Source organism: Megalobrama amblycephala, linkage group LG8 (assembly GCF_018812025.1).
Source record: "Megalobrama amblycephala isolate DHTTF-2021 linkage group LG8, ASM1881202v1, whole genome shotgun sequence".
NCBI classification, from domain to species: Eukaryota; Metazoa; Chordata; class Actinopteri; order Cypriniformes; family Xenocyprididae; genus Megalobrama; species Megalobrama amblycephala.
The window spans coordinates 34048046-34061951 of NC_063051.1; the positions used below are offsets into that span (position 1 = coordinate 34048046).

The following is a 13906-nucleotide window of genomic DNA, read 5'->3' on the forward strand; positions in this document are numbered from 1 at the left end:
TCTGAAAGGTGAAAATAAATTATTGAATTTTTAATAATGAAAATGTGTGTGAAATATTTTTTATTGAAATATTCACAGCTTAAATATACGACCATGTTGAATTTCAGCCCATAAAAATGCAAGCCTTAAAAATACAATGCATCTAAATGCAAGCACAGCTAATGTGATGCATGTTTTTTTTCCAGTTAGTGCAATTCAACAAGCTTTTTATTTCGAAAACATTTGGCATTAAATTACTTCCATACTTAGGAAAGCATTTGGGACAGGGCATAACACACACATATACCACTTACTGACAAGGTTTGACAAGGGCTTGAAACCCTCCCATGACTAAGAGATCACCCACTGCAGAACAGTACCTGCATGACACAATAAGAAAGATAAGGACATTATTACAGCTAGGAAAATGAGCCAACTTGAGAAGAAGGATACAACACTTTTGAGCAATAAATTCCCATGACCTTTACAATCATTTATTACAGAATAATATTTGTAATGACTATAGAGAGACTGCAGCCAGAAAGAGTAATTTCAAGTTAATTGAATAAATGTATTGAAAACAGAGATTCCCATGAATTTTTAAAGTGCCCCATAGGCCATCACACTTCTGCATACGAAAAGCGGAAGCTGCTGCAGCCTGTATCAATGGCTGTGCCCATAGCACGGGATTGTTATGATTTATTTATGTAAAATTCAGCACAGATACTTCTTCAAAAGACACCAACCTCAGTTTACAATCATTAATTGAGTATTGTGAAACAACGAAAAAAGGTGTCATAATATTCCAACGCATATTTCCTGATTGAGGAAGGGGATCGTGCAAGCCATACTATATGTGTATGTGTAAACTATTTTTTTCAGGATTCTTTGATGAATAGAAAGTTGAAAACAACAGCATTTATCTGAAATAGAAAGCTTTTGTAACATTATACACTACCATTCAAAAGTTTGGGGTCAGTAAGAATTTTTTTTTTTGGAAAGAAATTAAAGAAATTAATACTTTATTCAGCAAGGATGCTTTAAATTTATCAAAAGTGACAGTAAAGACATTTATGATGTTATAAAAGCTTTCTATTTCAAATAAATGCTGTTCAAAATTATACACAACTGTTTTCAACATTGATAATAATAATAAATGCTTCTTGAGCAGCAAATCAGCATATCAGAATGATATTTTGAAGGACCATGTAACACTGAAGACTGGAGTAATGATGCTGTAAATTCAGTTTTGACATCACAGACATAAATTACATTTTAAAATATATTCAAATAGAAAACTATTTGTATTTTAAATTGTAATAATATTGCACAATATTACCGTTTTCTTTTTGTATTTTTATTCAAATAAATGCAGCCTTGGTGAGTAGAAGAGACTTCTTTTAAAAACAATAAAAATCCCAAACTTTTGAACGGCAGTGTTTTTTAAATATTGATGTTTATTGTTAAGTTCAACTAATTTAGTTTAATTTTCTTATTAAAACTGGCATCCGTTCATTGACAATAATGCAGGCAGAAATTTGTTTATCCTACTAAACGGATCTGAATGTGACGACAATTATGCTATTTTAAATGTCGACAGCATGAACCATACTCTTGCAGGTCTCAGGTACAATTTCAGTATTTGAGGGTTAAAGTAGACGTTGTTCGAGGGAAGACCATAGACTGGCATTAAGCACATTTGTTACAAACCTACATAGGTTAGCGCAAGTAAGACTGGAATTACTAACCACTCGTTTTAGGCAATTCAGAATCAGTTCTTTCTTCTGGGAGACAATAACTCCATGTAATTTAATGTTTTTATTTTAATTACATTTTAAAGAAAAAAATGAATGAAAATTCCCTGACATTTCCAGGTTTTCCAGGTCCTTGCACACTCCAAACTTGGCACCACTGGGAAAACCCCACGAACAGAGATATCAGATTCTGAATCAACTTTTTAAAAATAACGACAACACTTCAAAAGAAAATCTCAACTTAAAATCATCTTGAACAACTGAGGTTCTGTCTGATTAAAGACATTTGAGGATTTTTTCAATTATGCATCATATTAGAAGTATTAAATCTGTTTGATGCTGGAATATGTTTCTTTTGAATTAGAAGTTAATTCAGTACAGCTCTGTAGAGAATATAACATGCTGAAAACATCCTGAAATTCAGGAACACAGCAGGTTACAGTAATCTGATTTCAAGATTAACTGTGTTTATCTGGTCAGACTGCACTCAACAGGTGTCTTGTGCTCTGGCACTTTCCACAAAATTGATGAACGCTGAACAGGCATTGATATTTAAACAAGTCTGATACTATGGGTTAAATATGGTCATGGTTGTGACACATCTACACTGTACACTCTAAAGAGCAATATAAATCCTGTATTTCATGTGATCTCCTCATTAATGAGCACAGGGTAACGAACAACAGCCCACGGCTCTTATTCCATCTGCTGAGGTAACCACTTCATGCCTTCAGATTCTTTAATTGTGTGTGTGCAGTATACTTGCTCTGAATATGTGTCCAGGAACAGATGTGCGTCGTCAAGAATAACAAGACCTCGGATATCACGTGACCGCCGCAGGAAGGAGGTTAGAGAGGCAGAGTTTTGGCCCGTGAGCTGAGACAGCCGACTCAATCGTCCAATCAGATTTTGCAGCAGCCCTGCAGTGGACTGACCGAGGGTGGAGCTTAGAGAATCTTAAAAAAATAATAATAAAAAATAATGTAAGACCTACAAATTCTAAATAATTAATCAAACACACAGGACAGACATTTCTTGTTTTGAGCTTTATTTATTTATTTATTTTTAAATTGAGCAACATTTCTGATAATTCTGAACTCTCAATTTTAAGAATAACTATATAATATTATATTATATTATATTATATTGTACTGTATTATATCATAAGATATACTTTTGCATACAGGTGTCAGTTTAGTATCATTGATATACAATTTTAGTTTTTGTTAATATTTTGAATTAGGTTTTATTTTTATATTTTCACTTTAATTTTAGTTCAAAATAATAGTAATTTGTTGTATTTTGTCATTTGTATTATATTTTTAAAATATGTCTATAGAGTATTTATTAGTTTTAGTTTATTATGTTTAGGTACTTCAACTTTAAACGGAAATGAGAAATTGTGCCTTGGTAACAAGCTGAAACAAAATAAGTTTTTTTAAATATTTTATTTTATTTTAGTTAACATTTATTTAATTTCAAGTAACACATTTTGTATGGTTTTACATTTAGTTAATAATAACCTTGTTGCATAAGTCAAGGGACTGTAAATGTTCAGCTTGTGCAGAGCTATAATGAAGATATGCTAATGAAAGTCTAAATCAGAGAATAAAAACAGTTATCATCACACACACACACACACACACACACACACACACACACACACACTGTCATACCCAGTTTGAGCAATGGTTGGAGCAGAAGACTCTTGACATTGCTGAGTTTGCAGTAATATTTCCTCTCTGCAGCCGCCAGCTCATGCAGACTGGCAATAAAACCCATTACATTACGATCAGTCAGCGCTGCACATGTCCGTCCTCCTGAGCACACACTGCTTACATAGCCCAACTACCACACATACACACACACACAATAAAAAGAGTCATAAGTTATGTAAATAACAGTAATAACACAGCATCAATGTACACAATTCAAAACACAGTAATCAGAGAATATAGTTTATTATATACAATAGCAATTTGAAGTGATAATGATGATGATGATAATGACAAAGTTTTGCTCACATTCATACAAAAGGGCAGCAGCACTGGTTGCTGTGTGTATTCTCCGGTCTGCTCCTCCTCCTCCGTTTGCTCCGTCACCTCCTTCACCTGCTGCCCACTGTAGTACAGGATTGGCTGGATACAGTCTCCATCAGCCAGTAAGAGAGTGTGTTGTTGACCCGCCCCTATATCCCAAACGCGAATCCCATCTGACAGCTGCGCAAAGACAAAAGAGGACAAACAAAGCAAACAGGTCATGAATCAGTATGTTGTCAACACAAATTTGGGCACTAGCAAGGGCCTTAATCTACTAAACATTGGAACGCCGATGACTCGATTTACTATCACATGATTGTGTAGTTAAAACATTATTGGTATATCAATAACATCAGGAACAATATCCTATTAGTATGAATTGTTTTGTTTATCATGCATCTTCCTTGTAGATGTTATATAATACAGTGCCCTCATGAAATATTTACTCATCCTCCATTTTTAATGGTTTAAGTGAACAGTTGATGCTCACTGCTTTTTATAGTGCATTGTGGGAATTGTTAGGTATTTAAAGTTTGAGTGCACCCTTGGCAGTGTTCCGACTACTGAATTAGGGAGCTGAGCAGGAAGCATCCAAGCAAACTGGATACATGTGTACACTAGATGTGTAAAGACTCACACTGCTGCAAGGAGTGCACGAGTGTCAAGAGTTTCTAACCTTGCCATACTTGCAAGGCAAATTCCCATAAGCAACTAGACCAGAGAAAAAAAATAAATAAATAAAATAAAATAAATAAATAAATAAATTTTGGGGACAAACTTAAAGGCAAAAGAAATGTAAATAATTTTCTTTTCTTAATTCTAATTTCTTTTCTTAAGATTTCTTTTATGGTATAGTTATTCTGTTATAATATTAATATAATATTAATTCTGTTATAATTATAATGGGCTTCATTTAAAAACAATGGTATACCCTCATTTAAGTAAACGTGTGTTATTATAGTGTTATATACAGTACTATGTTATAAAGAATAATATAAGAAATACAATTTATACCAATTTGAATTAATACAATTTACAGAAAAAATTTTATAGAAATAAAAATATAATTAATATTATAATAATTATAATAAATATTTTACTATTATAGTTAATATATTTAATATTATAAATTAAATACAATATTAATATTATTATAAAAATTATAATAATATTAATATTATTATTATTAACTACACTACCTTTCAAAAGTTTAAGGGTCGGTAGATTTGCATATGCTCACCAAGGCTACATTTATTTGCTCCAAAATACACTAAAAAACTGAAAAATTAATTTTCTGAATTTTCAAAATTGAATTTTCAGCATCATTACTCCAGTCTTAAGTGTCACATGATCCTTCATAAATCCTTCAGAAATATGCTGAGTTGGTGCTCAAGTAATATTTCTTATTATTAATGTTGAAAACAGTTGTGCTGTTTAATCATTTTGTGGTCATGTGATTTTTTTCCCCCCAGAATTCTTTGATGAATAAAAAGATCAAAGGATCAGAATTTCCCTAAAATTGAAATCTTTTGTAATTTTATAAATGTCTTTATTTTCAATGTTGATAAATTTAATGTATCCTTGCTGAATAAAAGTATTACTTTCTTTGAAACACTTTTGAATGTTTTGAATGAGTGTAGAAAAATATAATATATATATATATATATATATATATATATATATATATATATATATATATATACACACACACACACAGTTCTGTGCAAAAGTCTTAGGCACGTCAGTATTTTCACCCCCCAAAAAAGGCTTTAAGCCAGTTATTTATATTTTTTGCTGTAGTGTGTCAATTGGAAATATCCGCTCACATTTCCAAACATTCATTTTGCCATTAATTGTAATAATCCAGTGAGATTTTTGAATACACAATAAGACTGATAACAGCCGGTGCTCCACATGGAGATCAGAGCTCACCATCATCAAATCCGTCTGTGATTACATGAAGATCTCTTTTATTAACTAGATCTCTTTTATTGAATCCAAAAGGTTTTAATTATATTTTGCAGCATATAAAGGCATTTTAAAGATTTTGAAGTGTCAAAAGGTCATTTGGTTTAACCGTCCAAAGGCCCATACAGGCATTTTATTAGTGATTAAAATATCTTAAAATGTATATATTTTTTATTAAGGCATGATTTTATAACATCATATATCAACATAGTGCAAAATGGTATTAAAATTATATGTAGAAGTTGTTGCTTTGTTATGAGAAAGAATGTCTGGAAAAATGAATTTCATTGATGTCATTTTGAGTAAACAATATAAAGGGAACATTTTGGGTCAAGTCATGCGGTCAATATCATGTGACAGGATGTGACATCATTCAAACACCCGCAAAGGACCACTTGCAGTGCATTCCAAACTGGATATATCACCCTCTGAAGGGCACTTCAGTGTGAAAACAATCATGGCCGCCATATTGAAGGGTCGTTCCAAACCGAAGGGCTCAAAACTGGCCACTTCAAAGGGCCCTTCGGAATGAATGATTGCGAAGGGTACAACTGATGGATACTTCAGGCCCCCATGATCCTTTGCACAGGGAAGTTGTTTGACATCACAGAATGGGAAGCTCGGAGTTTAATTTTACCTATAAATGTATGTATAGTATTTTTCTATACTACTGTAATATTTATAAGAGTTAGATTTGGTACATTATTATGGTCAAAATGAAATTGTACTTCAACAAAAATACTTTACAGCTACCTTTATCAGTCCATTCAAATGTTTCAAATGCACAGACACAATATATTTTATATTTAACGTAAAAGACCGGCAGTAGCTTATAATGTTACTACAGTAAATGAACGCATATTAATCTACAAAGAGTACACCAGGGGAAAAAAGATGAAGGCGCCTCCTCGATTGTCTCGTTAAGATGACGCAGCAGTGCATTAAAAAAAAAAACCCTTCAAAGCTCTCACTCCAGAGTGTAAACCCTTTGAAGGGATTAGGGCATAGGGATGAGCCCTTCCAAATGGAACGCAGGGATGGTCTTGAAACAAAGTAACTAACTCTCTCCTAACTATTTGAAAAATTCATGTTTTCACTTGCTCATGCGCATGTCCCGAAACATCAGGTCATTCGGTACAACCGCTATAAAACATGGAAAATGTTGTAATATTTTAAAAACTTGTACTAAATATAAAGGGCCCTATAATACACCCGGCGCAATGCGCCGCAAGGCGCAGCGCAAGTGTGTTTGCGTCCGGCGCCGTTCGCATTTTCCCGTTCAGCGCCACGTCCTTAAATTAGTAAATGCATTTGCGCCAGTTAGTGCGCCCATGGGCGTGCTGGTCTTAAAAAAGAGGTGTGTTCAGGCGCATTGCCATTTTAAGGAGCTGAAAATAGACTGCGCCATAGACCAACTCAAACCTGGTCTAAAGTCTAAAGTCAATGGCACAATATTTTTTTGTTAGAGCGCGTTGGTAGAAACTGCGCCTCTGGGCGCGTTGACTTTGCTTATTACACACAGGGATGCGCATCACACAAACATGCCAAATATTAAAAACAAAAGGATTACAGTGTAAAAGAATATTATTGTGTAGGCTACATAAATATAAAAATGTAATGATGAATAGTCATTGCGTGTATTAGAATTAGGCTACCTATTTTCAATTCAGCCTATTACTACTTATAATGATGAACGAAATTGGCTAATTAATTGAACAATCGTGCCAATACACACACACATATATATATATTAACTGACTCATCGCGCTGAGCTATTTGAAAGCCTGCATTTGCAAGCCCGCTTTAACTTCGCGCACGAGCAGATCGGTTTCTTCGCTTGAAAAGCGTTCAGCTTTTCCGCCAACAAATTCTGCCATGTAAATAGCAATCCGCCATGGCGCGAGCGCATCTCGCTCTTAAAGGGAATGGGAGATGACACTCTGATTGGTTTCTTGAACGTTACGCCCATTACTCATTAAGAGAATAGGGACAACCCATTTCAAAAATGCGCCCCGGCGCACGGACCGTTTTTCCGTTGTTAAAATAGCAAAAGTGGATTTGGACACGCCCTGAGTGCACCTGCGCCGTGCGCTTTACACTTTGCGTTTAGATCGTTAAAATAGGGCCCAAAATGTTTGATTGTCCTTTTGCTAGCTAGCTAGATATTAGCCTGTTAGCATTCTTTTAAAATATCGTCATTCGGCATAAAGTGTCATTTGGTAAAACTGGAATTTTGGTTAAACCGAATTACTTTTTTGGTGACAAATTTTGTCCATCTTGTAAAAAATGACAAAAGCAGCATTAATTGATTATAAAAACCACATAAATCTCATTGTTAACACTTAATAAAATTTCAAAATTAAATCTCCATTACGTTTTTTTTACACTTTTAAAAACCTTATTCATCAATGACCCTTATATATATATATATTTTAAAAGTATTATTAAAATTAAAAATATTAGTTTATTATTTTTTATGACTTTTCCAAACCTATCAAACCTATATTCCAAAAATCATTTGTGATATTTTTTCTGTTTTATGTGCATGTGCGCATATACCTTGGTTAAGTGAGGGAAGGTGGTGGGTGATTCCATGTGTCCCAGCTGCCCAGAAGTGTTGCAGCCCCAGGAGAACACCTGCCATACACACACCACACACATTACAAGAGGATTACACTAATACAGGCTCACCGCTCAAGAGAAAAGCCACAGATATGCAGGTGAAGTGTGTCACCTGTGATTGGGCGGTCAGGGCGAGAGAGTGATGAGCACCTGCAGCCACTCTCAACACCTCTTTACCATTCAGACTCTTTACACAGACGGGCTGCAGTCTGGAAAGAAAGAGAAATCCAAACAAATCACTACATTAGGTTCCTCTGTGATGCATCTAATGAGGCTGTCCTCGTTTTAGCAGAGCACATTATATTTTAAATCCCTGGAATCTTATGTAATTCATGAGTTGTTAGGGAAGAAGGGAGCTCCTCGTGCTGATGGCAAGACTCTGACCTGGGAAGGACATCACCATGTCCAAGCTGCCCTTCCTGGCCTCTGCCCCAGCTCCACACTTCTGTCTGCAAAGAAGGCAGGTGGGCATCAGCCTCAGGTATGCCTCCTGGAGTGAGCGGGATGGCCCGTGCACGGGGGCGGCTTGTTCGCCTCAAAAGACGAGGAGACACTGAGAGAGAGAGAACAAACAACAAAACATAAAAAAAATTGGAACATCAATATCTAGAGGGAGAACACAGCCCACACCCAACTAAGACATAAAATGACAGATCATAAGAAAATGCAACTCTTGGCAGTTTGTTCCTCATTGAATATGCATTAGTTTGGTTCTGCTATATAAACACAAACAAAGAGCATAGGGAAAATTCTCATGAATCATTTAACAGCACAGATGAAGACCCACAGACTCGGCCAACTTCACTTCAACTCTCTGTAAAACACACACACATATAAATGGTATGGCCAGGTGCACACACAAATAAACACACAGACTGCTGCCATGCTGAGTTATGTTCCAGCCCCACTGGGGTCCATCTGTCACACAAGTGGGGGCGAGGAGACGAGAAAAGGTGTGTATGTAGCAGGTAGCTGGCTGCCATTGTTTTCTGTTCCCTAGCTTGTGTATCAGGCTTCAGCTGATTTATGAACTCAGACAAGCACACGATCAGGCTGAGGTATTAAAAATAAAGGAGCTTTACTGTATCAGTGGTTCCATGAAGAACCTTTAACATCCATTTCCATCATGCAAAAGGTTCTTTACAGTGGAAAAAGGTTCTTTTTAGATTATTCAAATGTTCTTCACACTAAGAAGAAAATGGTTCTTTTAAGAACTGTTCACTGAAAGGTTCTTTGGGGAACCCTAAATGGTTCTTCTACGGCATTGCTGCGAAAACCCTCTTTTGGAAACTGCCTCGTGAGCAGAGAGGTCCCAAAATGTTCTTGTATCACAATCTCTAACTCAGCAAACTAAATATAAATCACATGCAAAACACTAGAGCAGAAAGTTTCTGACACCTCTGGAGAGTTGAACTTGTTTTGATTACATAAATTAAAGGGGGGGGGGGGGGGGTATTAACGTATCTACAATCTGCTTGTTACTAAAACTCTACTTCTTGCTAAAGTTGAATCGCACAAGTATAAAAAAAAATGTATTTTAATTTAAAACTTAGCAAGAATTTTCTGCATTATGACATCACATTATATAAAAATTATGCATATTTTCACCCAAACTCAGTGACTACTGCAATGTGAAAATTCTCAAAAAAATAAATACTCAAATGTAAATAATTATTTTATAATACTGTCTTTAAACATTTGCACTACCATTCATAAGTTTGGGTTCAGTAAGATTTTTTAATGTTTTTATGCTCACCGAACCTGCATTTATTTGCTTAAAATTACAATAATAACAGTATATTGTTAAAATTATTACAAATTACAATAACTATTTTCTATTTGAAAATATTTAAAAATATAATTTATTCATGTGATGCAAAGCTGAATTTTCAGCAGTCATTATTCCAGTCTTCAGTCACATGATCCTTCAGAAAACATTCTAATATACTGATATGGTGAAACATTTCTTAATATTATCAATATTGAAAACAGGTGCACTACTTAATTTTTTGGTTTTAATTTACTTAAAAAATGTACTAACCACAAACTTTTGAATAGTAGTGTAGATATTTAATTAAATTTCAAGAAATCGTTATACTGCCTTTAATTTACTCTGATTTCAATAAAAATAAACTTTGTATTAAAGTATTTTTTTTATTTCTATATTTGAAATTATTACTATAGAATCTAATGAGAATCACCATTGAATGATGTCAAATGTCCAAAAACACTACAGTAATAAGAATTTGGGTGTAAAATGTGCTTGATTAAATTATCACATTCATAATGCAAAAAAACTTAATTGTTGAAAAATAAGCTTAATTTCTTTTATGCAAAATAAAAATGTATTTTTCTTTTGATTTTGAGCTAAAATTTCTGTGAGATCCACCAAGAAATCTACTTCTAATCTAAACATTACGCTTTGTACAACTGCAACTACACATAAATACCTTCAGTTGTTGTGTAGGATATCGACGTCGTCACCTCAAACGCTGCAATGTCTGTAACCATGGCAACAGCAATATATGGGAAAACTGTCCACACGTGCCGTCGGCAGAAATTTGAAGAGCCATGGCAATAGAAGCCATGCCATTAACAAACACACTACAATATGCATTCGAAAGTTGGCCAAGCGGTGATTTGGAGGGTTGGACTGAATGAACTAAGCCTGAACACACTGCACAGGATTATGATTAAACTTCACATATTTAACGAATGAAAGAATACATTCATAGCAATCATTTCGCTGGTTCACATGGGTCTAAACAGCGGTAGAGTCACGTTATGCCCTCTACACTCAGATGATTATAAAATCAGACCATTTGCTTTAAATATTTATGAAATTTGTCACAAAAAGGAATGGAGTTGTTAGTTATTCATAGCCTCTGCAGCAGAAACACCAAGCGTGCAATAAGCTGACGGATGAGAGAGGCAAAACTTGGTAAGATGCTCGACAACTAGTCCACGCTAATGAAAACTCAAGTGTAGATACACATCCCCATGCAGACTTACGGAGACGGTACACTGGGTGTAAGAGAAGGAGAGCGTGTGTACCCTGAGAGAGCAGGCCAGGCAGGGACAGGCGACGACTGAGCTCCGCCTCCTCCTCTCGGATATCCCCCAGGCTGGAGCTTTTCTTCCCCTGCATGGGCTCCTCCAGACGGAGTCTCTCCTCCACTCGCTCACGGCCCTCTCCTGGAACCTGGAGCACAACAACTCTGGTCAAACACATCATAGCTGGATCATTATCCTACAGTTTCTTTCCAATTTAGAAAATGACATAATAATATAGAAAATGTGTTTGTTTAATGTTTAAAGAGCATGATTCTGGCATGAAAATGTATAGTATACAAACTGGAAAATACACTTACCCAGTAACCAATGACTTTTCTCAGAGAGAGAGCTTCATATGTAGACACTACACGTTCCCCCACTGCAGAGGCACAGGACACCACCAAGTTGTTCAACGCAGAGCCCATTGGAGTCACAGACTGGGCGACCGGGATCAAGGGGTCAGAGGTGAAAGTATCAGCAGGGTCACTGGAGAGCTGTGATGGGACAGATGGACGTGAGAGCTCTGAATTGCACATTTAGAAGAAATTAAACAGTTTGAATTACGATGGCTTGGGATGGTCAACTTGATGAATAGTAATGGCAAGCTACACTCAAAAAAATGAATTGTTGGATTTATTTAAAAAAGCAGCGTCAAGTGGTTCCACACAACTATATTGAGTAATTTGTACAAATAACAATTTAGTTGTATGAACAAACGAAATTCAAGTAAAGCTGACAAAATATCTTTGAGTAAATACAAATCATATGAATTTGTCACTGTTACATAACATTTATATGTGTAGTTTACTTTAAATTCATAAAAGTTTATTACATAAGTGAACACATTTATTGACTTAGTTTACCTTATTAAACTATTTGCAGTTTATTACAAAATGAACTGAAAAAAAAAAAGTATTAATTTCTGCGTTTCACTCAGCAATGTTAAGTTGACTGAACAAACACTAGGCTGACAATACTCATTTTTAAGCCGGGCACACATTTAACGACTAGCTAAAGCATTCTAAGACTGTGCTCAACATACAAGCGATTGTTTCCTGCGACTGAAGCCGATTTAAATACTTACACATGGAATTTGAACACCGACTGTAATCGCAGACTGAACGCAACTGGCTCTGACTGGACGCGTTTGAGCGCGATCAGTCATAAGTATCAATTTACATTCATAATCGGCCTTACAATCGTTAAGTATGTGTGCGGCTTTAGTAGAACCAACTCAGATAAATTAAGTTCATGTAGTTACATGCGTTTTTTAAGTAATGTGAACAAGGATGGTTTGAGTGAAACTAACAACAGTGAAGTTTATATTTTTGAGTGTTGTATATTTAACTAAAACAAAAAGAGATATTTTAGCTAGAATATTTGTTAAAGGCCTACTGAAGTGCCTTGAAATGCACAACATTATTCAATGTGATGTAATTTCCACTGAAGCAGGAAGACAAGGCGTACTGTTTAGTTCACCCAAAAATGAAAATTCTGTCATTAATTACTCACCCTCATGTTGTTCCAAACTCATAAGACTTTCGTTTATCTTCGCAATGCAAATGAAGATCTTTTTGATTAAATCTGAGTGATTTCTGTCCCTCCATAGACAGCCTATGTAATTGAAACTTTGACGCTTCAAAAAGTTTATAAAGAGAACGTAAAAATTATCCATATGAATTGAGTGGTTTAGTCCAAGAGGCTTGATTACTTTTTATGATAAACAGGTTTAATTAAGGTTTTTACTCGCATATAAACATTGATCAGCGAGCGTAAACCGAAGCTCAACCAAACCTGAATGACGTGCGAGAACAAACCTCTTCTGGAAGCTCAAATGTGCTAGCCTGACTACGTCAGACTTCCTACTTCCGCTCAATTTCATTTCGCTTCTGTACTCAGTCTGATACAGCGTCAGAGCTTTCTGTTTGCCACCGGTCTGGAAACAGCCGGGCCAATCAACGAACAGAGGGCGGGCTGAGAGCCGTGACGTAGATGCTAAGCGCTGAGTTTTACATTGTAGGTTAGAGCAATCGAAACCCGAAAGGACCGCGGAAATGGGAAACGAGACACGGGATGCAAACTTCGGGATGCATTAACTTCGCATAATCTGCAAAAGTCGTTTACAGCCATGTTCACTCCGGTATTTCGCTCGCATCATCATGTGTTTACAACAGGTTTACAGTGGAAGTTCAATCATAGATTTGAGTTCGATGCATGATGTCTGTGCTTCGATGCGGCTGTACAGGAGCATAACATACGTCATAACTAAACGTATCTGATTGGCTTACGGGTAACCAATGATTTTAAACCTCAGACAAGCGCCCCCTAGCGAGAGAGAAAACACTTCTCTATTATGCCATTCCAGACTCTGTCTACGAAGCAAAGTGAAGTAGCAGAGTCTGGTATTACCAGGCTACAAATGTGCTGCATAACATGAGAATGAACCTCATTGGTTACATAGGCGGTCTATGGAGGGACAGAAAGCTCTCA

At 35.7% G+C, this 13906-nt stretch overlaps 1 protein-coding gene across 4 annotated transcripts in view; it reads right to left on the reverse strand.

The window, feature by feature from the left end:
* Window positions 1–13906, reverse strand: part of als2b (alsin Rho guanine nucleotide exchange factor ALS2 b) — a 41802-nt gene that overhangs the window by 22740 nt on the left and 5156 nt on the right. For 2 of the 4 annotated variants that reach the window (XM_048200810.1, XM_048200809.1), the window contains exons 5-13: window positions 11734–11910; window positions 11417–11564; window positions 8747–8915; window positions 8475–8571; window positions 8300–8377; window positions 3758–3952; window positions 3410–3581; window positions 2500–2689; window positions 294–359 (exon numbers count right to left, since the gene is read on the reverse strand). In XM_048200810.1, coding sequence (XP_048056767.1) covers window positions 294–359; window positions 2500–2689; window positions 3410–3581; window positions 3758–3952; window positions 8300–8377; window positions 8475–8571; window positions 8747–8915; window positions 11417–11564; window positions 11734–11910 — 1292 coding nt within the window. Of the gene's footprint in view, window positions 1–293; window positions 360–2499; window positions 2690–3409; window positions 3582–3757; window positions 3953–8299; window positions 8378–8474; window positions 8572–8746; window positions 8916–11374; window positions 11565–11733; window positions 11911–13906 lie in introns of all 4 variants that reach the window. The other 2 variants (XM_048200808.1, XM_048200807.1) reach the window with 1 other exon arrangement.